Source organism: Ammodytes marinus (assembly GCF_949987685.1).
Source record: "Ammodytes marinus genome assembly, chromosome: 19".
NCBI classification, from domain to species: Eukaryota; Metazoa; Chordata; class Actinopteri; order Uranoscopiformes; family Ammodytidae; genus Ammodytes; species Ammodytes marinus.
This window is the reverse complement of record NC_137223.1, coordinates 1,523,491-1,543,891: the sequence shown is the minus strand read 5'-3', so window position 1 is coordinate 1,543,891 and position 20,401 is coordinate 1,523,491. Positions and strand designations below refer to the sequence as shown.

The 20,401-nt window shown below is 40.4% G+C and overlaps 1 protein-coding gene across 2 annotated transcripts in view; it reads left to right on the top strand.

Moving 5' to 3' along the window:
* The first annotated feature begins 1,401 nt into the window (after positions 1 to 1,401).
* The window catches only part of nhsl1b (NHS-like 1b), a 118,290-nt gene continuing 99,290 nt past the window's right edge, over positions 1,402 to 20,401 (top strand). For both annotated transcript variants that reach the window (XM_080048334.1, XM_080048333.1), the window contains exon 1: positions 1,402 to 1,924. In XM_080048334.1, coding sequence (XP_079904460.1) covers positions 1,606 to 1,924 — 319 coding nt within the window. In that variant the 5' untranslated portion in view covers positions 1,402 to 1,605. The remainder of the gene's footprint in view (positions 1,925 to 20,401) is intronic.

Below are 20,401 nucleotides of genomic sequence, written 5' to 3'. Positions count from 1 at the left end.
TGATACACATGGGATGTCGAAATATGCAGAGGAAGGGACAGAGGACAGCTGTGTCAGCCTGTATACTCTGTGATATTATTGAGGAACTCGTTGCCAGAGAAAAAAAAGATTTCCAGTTGAGTAAAGAGATAACATGGACCGTGGAATTACAAAAAAATAGCCTACTTTCCTGGATTTGATTTTACCCATAAAGCTGCAGTGTGCACTTTGAGACACCAGGGGGCACTTTAAATACTACAGAGACACATTTTACCAACTGGACATTCATTGTACGCCAGACTTTGAAAAGTATCTAAGCGGTATGTCATTACTGATGAAAGTTAGCACTTAGGAATTTAAAGGGTAATGGTAGGAATGACAGGCGGTGGACAAACGTGTACACACAGAGAGGAGATACATCAGAGACAAGTGTCCAGGGAATGTGTCGCACACGAGTTATTTTAAAAGGTATGAGCAAACAACTAACACCTCCTTTGTTTTAAGATGAAGGCGCGCTATATATGTCCATGAGGCGCGCGCTAACGAAAATGGTTGGCCATATTTTTTTGTTCAGCAAACGTTTTAGCTTCACTTCTTAAAAGACTTGTTGGTGTTTTGGTCTTGAGTAAAATATTTGCAAACATAAAACATTTCAAGAGTCACCAGATAACAAGTGTCCACTTCATAAGGACTTGACTTTTGCTGTTAGTTGTAAATATACATTTAAACTCTTTACCCAACTAGCTAAATTAGCTCATTAATAATGCTAGTTTGAACGAGTTATATGTAACGCTAGCTTTGGCAAACGAGACGAACAAGAAATGTCATATTTCTATCTCTCCATTTATTTAACTTAATTTTATCATACATGTCTTAAATAGTTGTAGGGGTTAAGTCTTGTGTTAATATAAGTGAAATCACGTTTATTCCCTTTGTGTAGGCCAGAGTCCAAAACTGTAAACTCAAATTGGCTACTAAATTTGGCAAATTTCACAATAATTTTTTTTTTAAATTTAATTTAGGAATTTAAAGGTGAGGTAGGGTTTGCCATACAATGAGAAAGCTTGAATGATTCTTCCATTGTCTAGTGGTACAGTATGAATATAATAGCTTCTAATTAAGCCTACAAATGATTTTTTTTTAAAATTATGTTGGCAGCTTCACTCCCCCCGGTTCAGCACGGAAGAATCCAGTCCATGTTTTCACTCACGCCGGTCCGCTCACTTGGAAAGGAGGCAGCAGGTAAAGTAAAGTCCCCTCTCTGTGTGTGGCTCCGGGTCCAGTCGCTACAGGTGGTTGTAGTATTTTCCGGGATTTGTACTTTTTCCCCCTTACTTTTCCTTGTGTTTTTTTTCTCCTCTTTTCTCTTCAGCCTGCACTCTGTCTGGTTGAATTTGAATAAGCTTTGGGAGGCAACGTCTCCAGTGTACAGAGCAGCACAAAGTCCCATGCTCTGAAAAACCAAAAATATGGCGGGATTGAAGGATTATAATACTGCCTCGCGAATGAAAGCAGCAACGGGAAGGCGACGCGTCTTTGATTTGTTTTAAGGCTGGGACTTTGTTTTTATTTTTATTTTGCGAGAACACTTTTCGGTCCCGCTGGAGTTATTGGTATGGTATAAATATGCCCTTTCATCAGAGGACTGTTGAGCCGCGGCGCGTTAGCAGGCTCCCAACGAGGGATGTCCGGATACAGGGGGAAGAAGCCGGGAGGCGCAAACTGCGAAAACCCGTGTTGTACTCTGCATTGGACGAGGTTGGCTGTCAAACGTTGATCAACATAATTCACCAACTGTCCGACCTTTCTCGGCATGCCAGCGACATCTTCCTGGGCATCGAGATGGAGGCAGGGATGGTGTTCAGGAGGTCCTCCAGGATTCAGGGGCGGCTGCTGGGTCTGCAGAGTGAACTTCGCAAGTTTGATCCAAAGATTATCAAAATCCGTAAGTATTTCGCTTTTGTTGTAGTCTGCAGTTTGAGAGCTAAGGTGAAGATATATCTCGCAATCTCTGCCTCAATTGATAAACTAGTAATTATTGTTGCAAAACCTGAAGAGACACTATAAGCTCATAGCCTACTAATTACCCATGTGTATGTTCGCTATAAATGTCCATCAATGGCATCTGTGTACCCTGATCCCTCACACATATTAAATAATCAAGTTAAATAAGTTAATTTAAATAAAAAATGAAAACTTTAATATGAGTACGTTTTTAGACCAACTTATGCATGTATTCTTTCTTTTGGACTTATGCCTCTGTCATAACTGTTCAGGTTGGTGACTGTCACATTTTGTCCTTTGAAAGAACCAGGGAGGAGGAGACTGGTGTCCCCCCTCCACACATGGCTCTGTTTGTCTTGATTCAGACCTATGTTAGTAGAGACGTTGAGTCCTGTCAGAAATAATGGATTCACCCCCTGTCCCAACGCACTCACCATCTGTGTTGTTCAGGTCTTCAAAGGACGCAGAGATCACAGGGAGTCCCTCAAAATGCTTTCCCCCTCGTTTCTTCTTGCTGTTTTATGCGTGTAAACAAAGTTGGTCAACGCAAGATAAATGGAAAATCAATTTTCTTTTACTGCGGCCTGCTATGACTTAAGTTGTTTTGTGATTTGTTTCGCTGCCCTTGTAAAAGCTACCTCCTGTCGTCTCACACGCTGCGGTTACATATTAACTCAGACTTTGGCTCATTCTACTGTGCCAACACAAAAAAAGATTGATAGATAGGCCTGTCATTGTATCTGCTCTGTTACAGACCTGTAGCAGAGTGCTTGAGTGAGCACATATCTAGCTGAATTATACCACTGCTTCCCTTTTGATAGGTTGTTATGGGGTACTGTGTGCACAAAGTAGTTAACGGATCAATATTTCCCATGGATTTCCGTCACAAGTTCTTTTGTTTATCTAATTTGACTCTGAAATATGTTGTACAGTTGGATTCAGAGGACAAGCCCAAGTTCCTATGAACATAAGTGAAGGAGGAGAAGTTAAGTCTGAATCATTAGCTTTTGTTTCCTGTTTTAATTGTCCTTTCTGTCTATTTTAGGTTTGGGTCTGACTGACTGTGACTCACTCTCTCTCTCTCTCTCTCTCTCTCTCTCTCTCTCTCTCATACACACAGACAGATTCAAAGCTGGTTGCAGGGAAATGATAAGCTGAGTACTAGACAGTTCCCAGACACAATGTGGTGTATGATGAGCCATGGGTTAAACACACACACACACATACATAGTACACACACACACACACACACACACACACACACACACACACACACACACACACACACACACACACACACACACACACACACACACACAGAGACTGGATTGATACTCCATCAAGCTTTGTTCAAGGGGTAGCAGCTACATGACAGCTAGCAGATATTTAACTAATCCCTGGTGTTATTATCACATGAGATGGCATGACTCAACTGCTCCTACTTCATATACCTGTTGAGGTTTCGTGGCAGTCCTAGGCGGGGCTGGGAGTTCCTTTTTTTTTTTAAAGGTTGGATCCATTAACGCCATTCACTCATTGAGAAGAGGTGTGAGAGGGTAGACTGGAATGCTGTGTGTTGCTTAGCAATCTCTAGTTGCCAGCTCCCACATTGCCCCAAGGCCATCACTGGATGTACAAAAGCACTAAATTCAGATTCACCACTCACTGAAACTCTTTCCACACAAACAAACACCTGTCTGTTTGAAAGAGCCCTTCTGCATTACTCTGTGGAAGAGAGTCATGGATTTGACTTTGTCATTTAATAGAACAGCTGCTGTAGTTGATTTGAATATGTATTTGAATGAAAATGTTGTAATGCGGAAACAAAGCATCCAGCAATAGTATTTTTTGCAGCGTCCTCTGGTTTACACAATAGTTATCAGCTCACTGCCTCTTGTTGTACTCTGTGAGACTTCATTACATGTTGCTGTTGCAGTAATCGACCAACTCAAGAGGAATGTATAACATAATTACCTCATCTTCTAGTTTGCATGTAAGCATTTAACTGTGACCACTCACTCACTCTGTTGTCTTCCACTTCTATGGGTCAGGATTCCTACTCTGACCTCAGGTCAGAGATGGATCATGTTACTGGTGAGGGGCAAAGAGGGGCCCCCCATTTGCTGGGGTATTGACATTAAGGGAGGGCGTAGTGAGTGACTGAGTGAGTGTGTAGTGTCTTGTCTTGCTGTTTGTCGTCCTGTGTAGTCAAAGTTATCATCAGTGCTAATTTGCACAGAGACCTGATAGGCAAATAGGGTCTTCCTCTCTGTGTGTAATTTGACTCATGCCACTGTTTGTGCTGAAGTGCTGGTCACAAGGTCAAAGGTCATTCTCTCCAGCCTCTGAGGGGAACACCTGACGCTTACAGAGTCAAGAGTTTAAATAAAGTCTAGTTTGCCTGGCTTGGGTTTCTGCTGCAGGCCAACAAGGGCCAGCAGCTCAGTTATGGCTGGCTAGATCGCTACTGCCAAACCCTCATGTATTAATGACATAAAGATCACTGTGAGCCAGTGTTCATTTCGTAGACTAAGACTATGACGAAAAATATTCGTCAACAAACCTTTTTCACGCACTAAAACTAAATAAAAACTAAATAAAAAGGCATATATGATGACGAAGACTGAGACGAATATAACTGACACTATTAGGGCTGCAACAACGAATCGATAAAATCGATTACTAAAAGCGTTGGCAACGAATTTGGTCATCGATTCGTTGAGTCGCGCGATTAATAAGTCACGTGTAGGTGCGGCACTGTTTACATCCAGCCGCCGACAGGTTCATGCACGCCCACAGCAAGCCTTCCTCACGTGAAGCGGTGCCGGAAAGCTATAGTGTGAGCAGCCACAGCTTGTATTTTGGTCATATCTAACACTGGACTGTAGGCCTATATAAAAGTGTTGTACCTTTGCTGTCTTTGGGTTAACAAAACTCCTTCAACTCAGTATCCGTCTAGTCCAAAAAAACTCTGTCAGCCGCTGCTGCTGCAGACGGGCTCAGAGTCGGCATCGGCGCATCAACTGTCATTCAAAGCAGCGGCAGTAATCACGCAACCGAACGGTGTAGATTAGAAAATCCCGTCAATTAAAAATAGTAATCCAGTTTTTAAATCCATGTTAAAATCGGAAGGATATAGAGCTAGTTAGCTTAAAAAAAGTAGCAAACATGTGAAATGTGATGTGTTCAGGCCGGCTCAGTAATATGATTGATGTGTTCAAATGCAACACAAAAAAAAAGAAATTTGAGATTTTGGTGAAAACTTGTTTTCCCAGCAATATAAAATAGATAGTAAAGATGGAATTATGACCTGTTTATGTCCTATCTTGAGCTATGATCATATCAGCAATTAAAGCAATAAGTTCTATTTCAACAAAATAATAGAAAAGTATCAATAGTGATATCAATAAAGACTTGGATCGTTATCGGTTGACTGGTTTACCATGGACATCCCTTATATACTGTATAAATGTATATCATACATTGTATGTTATGTATGTTATCCCAGTTAAGTTTATTTTTAATTTATCATTTAATATTACTTTTAATAGTTCCGGGACGTTGGAGCAATAACCTGGTGTTTTGACACTTCAGTCTGCACTGTGAATTTTAAGTAATGTTCAGTTTTTGAATAAAGTTGCGGCATTTACAAATTTTTCTTTTTTTTATCCGATTCATCGATTAATCGAAAAAATAATCGACCGATTAATCGATTATTAAAATAATCGTTAGTTGCAGCCCTAGACACTATAGTCTACGAATAGGAACGAGACGAAACTGTTAGGGCGGGACGAATGGAGAAGAGATCCAATCAGAACTGTGGGACAAATTGGGAAGAAATCCAATCAGTGCAAAGCAGCGAATGCAACCCTGTGTCGGTGAAAATCGACAGGAAACGGCGCCAGTGTGAGCAGGTGGAGTGAGCCGACGTGCAGAAAAACTCTGCGGTTTGATGGACAAAATGATAGTCAGGGATATCCTGCCCGTTAAGGTTGTCTAGGGGAACAGCTAAGTTCCGCGATCTGTTTGTAGAAGGCTGTGTCTCGAGCTTGAATACACAGAGCACATGTCCCCAAACTGACTGCGCAACTATATAGGAAATGAACTGTGAAACTGCCGCCTCCCTCCGTTAGTTTCTGTTTTCACCCGAGTAAGTTACAATCATCTCCGACGCATGGACAGCGTTCAATTAAAACCTCTCATTTTATTATCAAAAATGCTTTGACGCAAAAGAAGTCCGAACACACACAGCGGCAGCAGTGTTGCTTAAAGGAAAGCGCAGTTGCTCAAATTTATCAGCACGTAACTGCATGCTGCTGCTGCTGCTGCCCAGGGGCGGCCTTAACGATCTCGGGGCCCGTTTCAAGACCTAGTGTGGGGCCCCCCAATTATTTGTTTTATTTTCTATTTTTTATAAATGCTTGTGCATGCTCCCCGCAAAAAGAAAAAAGATTGTGGAATCCAGTCGGTTCATAGACGGATCATGAGATAATGGCCCCCTGGGCAAAGGCTCTTAAAGCCCCCCCAGCCCTCTATCCAGTCAGGTACACTGATTTATTATTAAGAATGAAATAGAATACATGTTTTGTATTACAACCATTAAATCTGTGTCTGTATTGCATATTCAAACCTTAATACCATTCAATGAAGAAAAACACTTAGTCGACGAAGTCCGCTGTAGATTTAGTCAACTAAAATCTGCTTATATTTAGTAGACTAAGACTAAAATATTTTAGATGACTAGAATAGGACTAAGACTAAATGGTGTGATATTCAAAAGACTAAGACTAAATCAGAATTTGCTGCCAAAATTAACACTGCTGTGAGCACGACAGGACAAGTAAATCCAGACATTGTGTACAGTCCCAAGCAAGCATGAACTGTAACTCCTGCTATGCTAAAGTTGAATAGATTACAGGTAAACTCTGGATGACTAGCATTGTGTCCATAGGCTCTTTACTAGTGAACAGGAGCAGATTTTTTATTACGCTCTGTTTTAGGATAAGCCTGAATAATTTGATTGCAGTAACAATCTTACAAAATCATTGTATGTGAGAGGTGTGTCTGGTGGCCCCAGTCAATAATGTCTGACTATATGTTATTCATTTTGAGACATTTCAAATTAAGCAATCAATTCCTGTTGAATTGAAGTGTTAATGGAGACAAAAAGAGTAATCATCCAATTACCGCTCTTTTTTTGTTGTAAAAATAGTCTTTGGCTGCCAAACAACAGGATCTCAATTTACTGCTTTTGATTGACAACCAAAGGTTTGACCAGGTTTTTTCTCTCACAGCGATTATTTCTGGGACAGTCCAACATTGCACAGTGAAAGGGGGCTTTAATGGAGCATTTGTCAATCTCACCCACTGACATGTCACAACATTGACTTGTAAGTGAAATGTGTTAAACACAAATGTCCTCCCCAAATGTAGCCCTAGGTTGAATAGGCAGTATGCTATTTTTATGTTGAAAGTAGGGCGAACTAGTGAAGGTTAATTGGAGTTAGAGGAGAATTAGAGGTCTCCCTGTCAGATATCTTGATGCCCACTAGCTACCTTCTGATGTGGGGCTTCGGTAAAGACACACACACACACCCACACAACACGCAACACACTCACACAACACACACACACACAGCCTGAACAAAAAAAAAAGACAATCTAAATAGGATTGGACACATACCGATGCCCTTAATGACCTGCTGATGTCCACTGTCAATCTTTCTTTTAGAAATCAATGCAAACTGCCTGTGCATTCCTCCCCACAAGACAACCCTCAGTTATTTATAGATGTATGTGTTTGCCCAATGATCCTTCATCTGTAGTATGCTGCTATCATGTTTAGTGCGTGTTGCTATGTTAAAGTGCTTCTCAAGGACTCTGTGCGTCTGTGCGTGTGCGCGATTAGCGCAGACTATGCAGTGTTTCTTTTGCGCACATGGGCACTTGGCCTGTCAGGCTGGAACAACACTGGCCAAGAGTGTTTGTCCAAAAACAGAGTTACTCAGTAATGACGATAACGACAGTGAAACTAAACTTCCTGAATGAGATCCAAGTTGTGTCCCTTATCACATGACGAAGAATAACAAAGTGCAGTCATGCCTGTATAAACTAATTACTGTTTATTGTTTTTGAACCATCTTCTTTTCCTGTTTGACACACACACACACACACACATACACACATCTACCCCCTGTTTATGCCACCTCAATTCCCTCTAGTCACTATTCACTCAGGCCTGCCGTGGTCCCCTCCATTCATTGAGTGAGAGCAGTCATTACGCAGCCGGAATCCACAAGTCAGTTCCCACAGGGCTCGTTCCAGCAAAAGGAGCCTGGCTTGGTTCTAGAGGCTGACCTGGTCCCATGAGCAACAAAAGAGAAGGGTCGAGAGAGACAGAGAAGGAAAAAAAGTGAGGGAAAAAGAGTGGGAAATCTGACTTTGTCTGTGTGATTGTGTAACCGGCCTCTCGTAATGCCTCAGTGCAGCCTGCCCAGGATGTAGATGCGGCCCTGACAAGGCCTCGCTGAAGTGTTAGAGAGTGAAAATCCAACGGAGAAAGATCAGATGACTGATGAATGCAATTGTTGTGTAGTTGTGTGTGTCTGTACTCACATGCATTTCTTTCAGCAGTCATATATGCCATAAGATACCTGTTGATCATCACAGCTGCTTCTTCTCAGTGTTCTGTCCTACACTTCCTCTTCTTAATACAACTAAATCGGTCAGATAATGAATTTACTCCTGGAGTTGAATGGCTGACTGTGTTTAAGCTTTGAGCAGAAGTGTTAAGTCTTTGCGAACTGTAAGGAAATCAATGAGTACGAGATCAGTTGTATACGTTTTTGTATTTTATGTAATTTCATGACAGTAGTAGATATAATTTCACAGTATATGTGCTTACGTCTTCCCAGTGCTTCTTCAGTTGCGGTATGGCAAACAATGCAAGCACAAATGCCCTTGTTTGCTCTGAGGTCCCTGGATCTTCCTTAACTTATTGTCAACTACAAATATCTCTGAATTAGTAGTGTATGGCTTAGACACGGTTTGGCATACACATTATAAAGAATCGAGATTTAATCATAGCGATCCACACATCCACGTGCCTATGTTCACACAGTCAGAGGAGCCAGATGGGAGACTTGAGGAAAGCAAGTTGGTGGCTGTGGGTGTGGCAGGGTAATCCAGGGTTTAACCAGCCAGCAGGGAGAATTTAATTCCTGCTCTGGTGACCCCAGAAGAATAACCCCTGGATGGTTATTCATTTGAGATCCACGCATATGCTCAAACACACTCAAACATGCTCAAACTTTTACTTCTTTACTTACGATGACATACTTTCCTCATTGCGCTTGTGGATTTGATACTGAATAACAAGATATTCCATTACGGTAAATACCAGTACTGTAAAATGGTGCAGTTGAGGATTGAAATAGAAGAGTTCAAGCTGAGGTCACGGTCCAGATTTTACACAGCTATTGTTTTGGAGAAAGTATCGCCAACAGCTAGAGGTTCAGGACCAATTGTATTTCCTCTGGAGAGCCAAACAAGAGATAAGCTCCCAGCAGAGTTCATGTGAAATATACGAGTGGTTTTGTTCTCCAACCTTTGATCAGTTAAATTAAAATGAAACATCTGCTTTTAGAGGGATTGTACTTTTATTATATAACTTCTGACAAAATATTTTCAAAGCTTTATTGTGTGTGTGTGTGTGTGTGTGAGAGAGAGACTGTTTATGTGGGTCTGTGCACAGATGTGACATGATGTTTCAGCATATTCCATTGTCAGTCACTCTCCCTTTTTGCCTCAGCTTTCCCCTCTCTCCTTCCTCTGTTTTAAAGTCCCTTCCTCTCCCTCCCCCTCTCTCTCTTTCAGTCCCTGTCCTATATTTATTTTCCTGTTGTTTCATATGGCTTCCAGACCTTTCCTCTCTCATCTCTGTCCATCCTCTGCACTTTGATGTCGGCCGTCATACTGCCAGTGTCACGCTGAACACAACAAAGACTGCTCGCACTTCATCTTTCTCATAATCTTTTTTTGTCCCCCCCACTATACATCTTTCTTTCTACATTTTTATTATTATTCCTTCATCCATTCATTTCTGTTCAGGTGTGTTTGATATTCATGACTGTCAGGAAGGATTTCCTCCTAGACCTTTTTATTACAGTTATGTGTGAATGTGCTCCAACTGAAGAGTGTTAATGAATGAATACTTTATTCCGGACTCAAAGTTCCATAATAAATCCATCTTCTCTTTGAATGTGTATTCACTCAATATAGAAGAAACGGGCACATATGGATACTCCGCAAAACTGTAGCTCATATGCCTGTTTTTGGGGGATAGAAAAAATAGTTCTAAAGACACCTAATACTTATTTAAACACTTTCCTTAACCTGAGATTTCACGATACATTGGAAAATGAAGGTTGATCAGTCAGCAGTCATTCACTTTTAAATCTTACGCAGTTTAAGTGGATCAGTGTGGCCAAAATGTCCAGACATTGTTTATCTGGACATTTATACATATTTGATCGATTTTATCAGTTAGCGTGTGGCCTTGTGTTCTGTAATTAAACCAAAGCTGTAAACAGGCCAAATGTGTGATCTAGTCAAGTTTACTGACCACCAACTAACAACACTTGATAGTGCTGCATATGTTCAGGAATCTCATGTGCCTTCACACTGAGGAAAATATTTGAATCACAAAGTCTTAAACTAATCTCAATTTACTGTAGTTTCCCATGTTACATGAAAGCATTGGCAGTTGATGACGTGATGCTTTTGTTGTTTTTACTGTTATTACAGTATACACCCATCACAACCTGGTGAGTGGGAATAACAAGACTATGGTGATCCTCTAATTAATGTATTACCATAGTTGACGACACCCGAATGTCTTTGTGCCTGGAAGAACATGTGCTAACCTACAGATATCTGATCAGAGCCACTCAGTAAGTTAAGGAAACTGCAGGGATGCTGTCAGTGTTTGTTGCTTTGCATGTGATGATCTGAATTACAGGGAAGCTAGGAGAACTCAGGGTAGCTGTTGTCTGCAAGATTCAAGATCAACTTTGTAACTTTGTTTGTATTAAGACTCAATGTGATGCAGTAAACGTACATCCTATTCTAAACTTTCCAATCTGCATTTTCAGATTTAGTCATTGTCCTATTACGTTCAGGCTTCTTTAACATCATATACACTCACCGGCCACTTTATTAGGTACAGCGGTTAATTTCTTGTTAACACATATAACTAATTAGCCAATCACATGTCAGCAACTCAATGCATTTAGGCATGTATGCCTGAACGGGACAACTTTTTGAGGTTGAAACCAAGCAACAGAATGGGTAAGAAAGGGGTTTTAAGTGACTTTGAACATGGAAATGTTGAGGGTGCCAGAAGGGCTGGTATGAGCATTTCAGAAACTGCTGATCTACCGAGATTTTCACGCTAAACCATCTCTAGGGCTTACAGAGAATGGTCAGAAAAAAAGAAAAAATATCCAGTGGGCGGCATTTGTGTGGACGTAAAATGCCTTGTTGAAGTCAGAGGTCAGTGGAGGATGGGCATACTGGTTCTAGATGATAGAAAGGCAACAGTAACTCAAATAACCAATCGTTACAACCAGGGTATGCAGAATACCATCTCTGAACGCAAAACACGACCAACCTTGAAGCAGATGGGCTACAGCAACAGAAGACCCCACCGGGTGCCACTCCTGTCAGCTAAAAAGAGGAAAATGAGGCTACAATTCTCACAGGATCACCAATATTGGACAATAGAAGATTGAAAAATCATGCCTGGTCTGATGAATCTCGATTTCAGTTGCGGCATTCAGATGTTAGGTTCAGAATTTGGCGTAAACAACATGAAAGTATGAATCCATCCTGCCGTGTACCATCAATCATGCCATGTTCAAAGTCACCTAAACCCCCTTTCTTCCCCATTCTGATGCTCAGTTTGACTTCAGTACATTGTCTTGACCACGTCTAAATGCCTAAATGCATTACATTGCTGCCATGTGATTGGCTGATTAGCTTTTTGTTATTATAAGCCATTGAACAGGTGTACCTAATAAAGTGGCCGGTGAGTGTATATATATATTATATCCATAAACCTACAGCACAATGGCAGCTACTGTACAGCTGTCATTGATATACAGTATCCCTTTTCAACACACAAAGCAAAATATTGAGCAAAAACCATGTTTGCAGTTGGTATGAAATGGATTCAGCACAGGTTCTCACATAGGTGGGCATAGTAACAACAGTGTAACTACAGCCTACTAGTGAAGCATTTTATAACTTTCCATACGATGATAGAATAAACAAAAGATATTCTGTGAAGCTACGCAGGATCCACTTTGATTACTGTATAATATAGGAAGGTAAACATCCTGTATTATATTACTGTTTAGCATTATGACAGGTGGACAGACAGACATACAGCCAGACTGGCAAACTCACATCCATACAGCCCAATATAATGATGTACTGCAGCAGGTGGGAGCTCATCTTACAGGAACATAAAGGCTATTGTTATCCTGCATCAGCACTTTACTGCACTCAAGGCCTGGAAACACTGTACACACATACACGCACTCTGACTCTATGACCGCCTCAGGAAAAATAAACAGGGATTTTCTGCCACATCTGTCACTTGTGCCACTTAACCAACATGGAAAAACACGCAGACGCCCACACACACGCAAATGCACTGAGTGGTACGTTCTGTAGCCACAATTCTCACCATTTACATTAGAAGCTGCAAAAATGTTGTGGGTCTTTTGTGACAATACAAGTCAATACTGTGCTGTTGGGAAGGCTAAAATAAATGAGCAACAGATGAATTTGGGATCAAACTATTTGTAGCATTTACACAAAAAAGATGAGTCCTGGGAAGATGAGACGGGGTGGAGCTGGAGCTATATTTGTGTTGGCAGAGAATTCCTTAGAAACAGCTGTTCCTTGGATATTTTTAGTCTTGTAAACACTGGCGACATTAGACAACGTGATTTTTGTCAGCTGAATAAACAAGCTGTGTAACAAAAGGGTAATTAAGGTCTTGTCTTAGGCCAAGCAGCAGCCATAATATTTATTATTTGAGAGACAAAATGTGTTTATTCTATCGTGTGCATTTTGCAACTTACGACCCGGCCACTTTATCTCCTCTTTGGTTACTTGAACATTGGCAGTCAGCAAAGGACTTCAGTGAATCACGCTGTAAAAGAACATCACATTAATTTAATAAAATGTTATTGGTTAACTTAGTGTGGGTTTAGGCAGACAGGTTTTCCCAGTTCTGTTATGGAAAAAGCCCCACATTTGAGTCAGTTAGATATACAGTCATATGAAAAAGTTTGGGAACCCCTCTCAGCCGGCATTATAATTGACTCTGCTTTCACAAAAAAAATATAAAAGTGGTATGTCTTTAATTTACCAGGAACAGCTAAGTACTGGGATGTTTTCCAAACAAAGATTTTTTGAAAAGCAGTATTTGGTTGTATGAAATAAAATAAAATGTGAAAAACTGGCTGTGCAAAAATATGGGTACCCTTGTGGCTTTGTTGATTGTAATGCCTGTAACAGCATGTAAAACTGATGAATTTAAACACAAAGTTGGTTGGATTATGTTGTTAAGCCTTGAACCTCATAGAAATGTCTGTTTAATCATGAGAAAATGTATTTTAGGTGCCTAAATGCAAGTTGCACTTCTCTTTGACTCTCTGCTGAAGTGAGACAGAATGGGATCATCAAAACAGCTCCCAAAAGATCTGAAAAACAAAGATTGTTCATTGTCATGGTTTAGGGGAAGGCTACAAGAAGCTTTCCCAAAGGTTTCAATTGTCAATTTCGACTGTAGGGAACGTTGTCAGGAAATGGAAGGACACAGGCACAGTGGCAGTTAAACCCAGGCATGGCAGACCAAGAAAAAAACAGGAGCGGCATAGGTGGAGGATTGTGAGAATGGTTGCACACAACCCACAGATCACCTCCAAAGACCTGCAAGAACATCTGGCTGCAGATTGTGTATCTGTACATCGTTCAACAATTCAGCGCAATTTGCACCAAAACATCTACTTTTTATAAAGACCAAATAACTTAATTTTTGTCTCATCAGTCCAAAGCATTTTCTTCCAATATGAATCTGGCTTGTCTAAATGAGCTTTTGCATACTCCATGCAACTGTATCTGTGGCATGGGCGCAGAAAGGGCTTCCTTCTCATCACCTGGCCATACAGATGTTTTGGTGCAAATTGCACTGATTTGTTGAACCATGTACAGATACACAATCTGCAGCCAGATGTTCTTGCAGGTCTTTGGAGGTGATCTTTGGGTTGTGTGCAACCATTCTCACAATCCGCCGCATATGCCGCTCTTGTACTTTTCTTGGTCTGCTAGACCTGGGTTTAACTGCAACTGTGCCTGTGTCCTTCCATTCCCTGACAACGTTCCTTACAGTAGAAATTGACAATTGAAACCTTTGGGAAAGCTTCTTGTAGCCTTCCCCTAAACCATGATAATGAATAATCTTTGTTTTTAAGATCTTTTGGGAGCAGTTTTGATGATCCCATTCTGTCTCACTTCAGCAGAGAGTCAAAGAGAAGTGCAACTTGCATTTAGACACCTAAAATACATTTTCTCATGATTAAACAGACATTTCTATGAGGTTCAAGGCTTAACAACATAATCCAACCAACTTTGTGTTTAAATTCAACAGTTTTACATGCTGTTACAGGCATTAAAATCAACAAAACCACAAGGGTACCCATATTTTTGCACAGCCAGTTTTTCACATTTTATTATATTTCATACAACCAAATACTGCTTTTCAAAAAATCTTTGTTTGGAAAACATCCCAGTACTTAGCTGTTCCTGGTAAATTAAAGACATACCACTTTTATATTTTTTTTGTGAAAGCAGAGTCAATTATAATGCCGGCTGAGAGGGGTTCCCAAACTTTTTCATATGATTGTATCAACTATCAGCAATACTAGTGGAGATGGTGGTGCTGTGAGGCAGGGTATTATGTCATTGTTGTATTTTTCAGTATTGCCCCAGGGAGTCTTTAGAGCGAGAGTCCAGCACCATACTAATGCTCTTAAAATGTGTCACTGTCTTGTAATCTTCTTTATTTTACCGTTAATAATTGGTGTGATAGTTCATGAGGGACATCATAATCTACTGTATTAAATAAATTGTAAAGTTTTGGCGATTTATTATAATAATAATAATAATAATAATAATAATACAGGCACTACTTTCTCTCTCTAAAAGCTTTCTTTCCCGTCTCCGTCACCACACTGTTCTCTGTGTGTGTTTGTGTTGAAAAAATTGCGACACAATCTGTTGTTCTCAATTCTTGCCAACGGTCAAAGGGTCCATTGTCAACATGTTGACCTAGGTTGTTATTATTATTACATACCCCACCCCCCACTGCGTAGTTTCATGTAATTTCCAAAAGTTGAATTCCCTATGTCTTTTTTCACTCTTGATGCGTGTTTGGTTTGGACTTTTCAAACTGCAGCTGCAACTTTTTTTTTTGACACAGCTTGAAGAAATATAGCAAATGTGTTTGAATGCAACAGACACACACATAAATAACCATACAAAGGGTTTGAGCTGATTTATTTACTGTGTTCATTTGTATATTAATTAGCCAAAACAAATTGGCCATAATGGGATGTTTTTGTCTTCCGTCCTCTTGCCTAAAGCAGAGTCTTGACTCGTCTTCCGTTTTACTCCCCAGAACAGTGCACGGTGTGTGTTTCTGTGTGTCTGCGGGAAGCGTCTGTCACTGTGAAGTATGACATACACTGCACAGGAATCCCCTCTGACTGCTGAATCTTCCTATATAGCAGCTCTAGCTGTCTCCTTCATCCACAGAGACCTCATTGTACTTGAGTTTTTGTGTGTGTGTGTACCTACATGTGTGCTCTTAAACTTACTTGGCCCCTTCAAGCTTTCATCCATCACTATTTCCCATGATACACAGGCCACCGCTACTCAAGTACTATCTACATGACCTGTTCCTGTCTGCATGAGTTGTAGCGCTTTGGGATGTCTGCATCTGCATGAGAAAAACAGCTGTGTGCGTGTCCTCTTATAGCAGCATAAACCTGTTTTTACAGAATATCACTTCTGCACCGCGCTGAAGCTACACATGTACAGTGACAGTGTTGCAAAGGTAATTGGAGCGCTTTTATGGCTGTGATGCGGTCTATTAAACATGAAAGTTGCGTGAAGGAAAAAGAGGCTACATGATAATGACCCCAAACACACTTCCAAATGACCACTGCCTTTCTAAAGAAGCTGAAGGTAAAGGTGATGGACTGGCCAAGCATGTCTCCAGACCTAAACCCTATTGAGCATCTTTGGGACATCCTCAAACGGAAGGTGGAGGAGCGCAAGGTCTCTATTATCCACCAGCTTTGTGATGCTGTCATGAATGAGTGGAAGAGGATTCCAGTGGCTACCTGTGAAGCCCTGGTGAACTCCATGCCCAAGAGGGTTAAGGCAGTGCTGGAAAATAATGGTGGCCATACAAAATATTGACACTTTGGGCCCAAATTGGACATTTTCAATTAAGGGTGTGTTCACTTTTGTTGCCAGCAGTTAAGACATTAATGGCTGTGTGTCGAGTTATTTTGAGAGTAAATTTACACTGTTATACAAGCTTTACACTGACTACTTTAAATTGTATCAAAGTGTAATTTCTTCAGTGTTGTCCCATGAAAAGATATAATGGAATATGTGAAGAAATGTGTGAGGGGTGTACTCACTTTTGTGAGATACTGTATGTGTTTAAACACGCAATAAAAATGTGACATCACTTTAATCACTGGTTGTCTGCAAAATACAGTTAATTTCATCTTTTTGAACTATTAAAGGGGTTGTTTTCAAAATTGGCTTTACTTTACCATATATTGGCCCTCATTTATCAATTTTGCGTGGAAACTGGTGCAGATTCTGGCGCAAATGCCTCCCTGCGCCAGGTGTCGCGTGGTATTTATCAAACAGTTGTATCTCGCCAATCTCAGCGTACGCCAGGCCATTATTGATAAATGCGGCGGCTGAAAACGATCGTACCACGCCCCTATATTTTCTCAGTTTAGAGGCCTCGCCCAGAGGTTTTACGACATGGATATGCGAATTACGGCACAGAAGAGGAATTTATCTGAAGTAGAAATTGACAGAATAACAGCGAAAGTAGAAAAAAAAGAGTTTCATTTCGGAGCATTACAAGCGGCATCAAAGAACAACAGAAGGCAGCAGTTAGGAAGGAAATAACTGCTGCAGTCAACAGCGTTGGTGTTGACAAAACGATCTCCAGCTGAGGATTTTGCATTTTAGGTTTACATCAGTAGGCTACTATCGCTCAAATGCTATAAAACAGCATATACAATTATATGTCGCCATTTCTTTACATAGATGAAGAAAAAGTGGTCTGACTCAAACATCGCCACTAAAAAAAGCGTGTTGCTGTTCTGAAATGCAACCAACTGAGGGTGCGGGCATAATATAGCCTAAGTGGTAGAGGAGAAACAGACGCACCAACTGTCCGGTAATGGTCCCCATGAAATAAATACAGGTCTGCAGAGATTTGAATGTATTGGCCCTTTTAGATAGCACTACTCAAAAGGGTTGTAAAAACTAAAAATAACACATTTTGCGTTTTACTGTATGACAGCAGGAGTGGTCAGCCCGGCGGTCAGCTGCACAAGCTGACCCGGCAACGATCAGCTGTGAGAGCGCCCACAGTCCTGCTCCACCAGCAGGTCGGAAAAACGTGCCGGTTAACGGTGGAAATAAATCGCTCGCTTAAGCGATCAATAACACATTAAAAGAGGAACTAACATCTAAAAAGTGCGTCAAATAAATAAAATGTTAAGCTGAATGTTGTGCCGTGTATTTTTTATCATAAAGAGCAGTGTAGGCCTACTACATATTTAATACTGTGGCTAACATTTTGAATGAATGCAGCCCCCGTGCCTCAGTGTCCCCCCAGCAGCTCCAGACGGAGATAACTGCCCTTACGCAGTCCCATGCAGCGCTCCTAAGTGGCCGGTGTGTGCACTATTGAGTCAGTGCTCCTACTCAGTTGCGCACCATAAGCTGCACAATTTTAAGTGATTAATATCTTTATTTCGGTCTGAGCAAACACTGCATTTGTATTATCTTCTTATAATTGTCCAACAAAGTCATCGGCTACCCGGCACAGCCTGCACTGCGAGTCCATGCTGTTTACAAAATTGCGTACACGAGCTGAGAGCTGGCGTGGGATTTGAGCGTATCCTACGCTCACGTCCATATTGATAAATGCCGAGATTTGCGTGGAAATGTACGTACACCCATTTTTCTGGTCTACGCAAGATTGATAAATGAGGGCCATTGTGATCACAATAAATAACTAGAGTTGCACGGGACATAGCTTTTTAGTGTTTAGTCTTTTTATATTCACTATTTTGTGGAAAATCTTTGTTTTTTTTCTTCAATGGCTTTTTTAGATGATTGTCAATACACATTATATGAACACCCTTCCATTTTACAGATAGCTCGATGTATGACATCATAAGCATGTTTTTTTCCCCATATATTTTTAAAGAAAAAGTTGAACTTTCATCTTGAAAGTGCTGGAAAAGTTCTTAAATTATACTCTAAAAAGCTGTACGAACCCTGGACAGAATATGTTGCAACTTTGGTGTATTAATAACGCATTGCAAGAGGGTGCAATTCATCACATTTACTGATTTATTTGTGTTCAACCCTTATTTATGCGGGCAATAATTTAACTATTATTGACTTGATTTAAAGGTTTATACACACCTACAAATTCAATTTCTAATCCTATAGTCTAGTAGTCTGTATGCTAGTGTTCTAATCGTCCAGCTGTGTGTGTGGTATGTGAAAAAAAAAAAAAAAAGGGGGCACATTTCAGAGGCCCTGCATGCCACACAGTGAGAGGGGATTTTCAATACTCAGTTATAAGGATTATGAGGAACATTATTTCATACAGCTAAAGAATGGTTAATCTCCTTAAGCCTTGCTGGAGTCTGCACGCCCATTCCTGTTACTGCCCAGTACGGGCAATGGGAGACTGTATAGCTGAATGGACTATGTATGATGGGAAACAACCTGTGTTTGTGTACTATGTCTTATCTTTTGGCTTATGAAATGGGTGTGGCAACATGTAATTATTCATATCAGTAATTACTTATTATTTGTTGTACGTGAATGTTGATGTTTGCATTTGAGTCGAGCCGAGTTTTGAGTTAAGTGCTCTGAGAAAAGTGCTGCTCATGTATTATGACCACTTTGCCATGCATCTGCTATTGTTGAGTTTGGCTGAGTTTTTTTCATGTCCCAGACGTTGAGGTTTGTGTCGCTATGAAGGTTCAGATTTAATCCCTCACTAAAAAGCTCAAGGTATCACAACAACTTTCATTTAGTTAATAAAAGTGTTGGGATTTGACCCTTTTGGTTACAAACGTGCATATCTACTCTCCAGGCAAACTGCCATCTTGTTTCCGGGTATATTTATTCAGCTGTGTTTTTGACCTTCTCTTTGTGTGTGTGTGTGTGTGTGTGTGTGTGTGTTCATTCGGCGTGTGTGTGTTCATTCGGCGTGTGTGTGTGTGTGTGTGTGAGACTGGCTTTGGATGAGTGAGTGAAGCAAGCTATTAGCATTATAGGTGTTTGATTAGGTGTGTTCCCTAGCCTTAGGTATTTTTCCCTACAAAAGGTTTCACATGCCCTGTGATTTTGGTTGGGCAAAGCTTTCAGTGTGTGGGGCACTACTCACCCATGTTTTAATAAGAGGTGGTTTAAGTATAATTCCTCTTACCATTTTGCAATGGTTAGTTTAATCCTCGCACAGATCTATCTCGATGGGACTTAAAACCACCAACATAGGTAGGGCTGGCCCGAATTATTCGAATATTCGAATATTCGTTCGGAAAATTAGTATTCGGAGCTTAAATTAGTATTCGGAGCTTCGTTTTTTTTTTTTTTTTTTTTTTTTTATAATTTTTTTTTTTTTTTTTTTTTTCAAAAAAATGTTTTGCAAGAAGCTAGTACTGCAATATAATGTCATCAAATAATTTTATATTTGGATATAAAAGTTAGTAATATTGTAGTAGTAGTAGTAGTATTGCTCATTTAGGAGGATATTACATCACTAAGTGTCATAGCTCATCCATTACTTCACCTCCGAGCACGTAAATCTTCAACAAAATATGCAGATACTGTCAAAATCGGTGCCAGGGAGTATATAGGGATTATTAACGTTTAAAAAAAAAAAAAAAAAAAAAATCTTTTTAATTTTTTTTTTTTTTTTTTTTTTTTGTTGTTTTTGATGGTGTGTTTTTCTGGAACGAATATTCGAATATTCGCTCGGAAAAACCAACGAATATTCGAA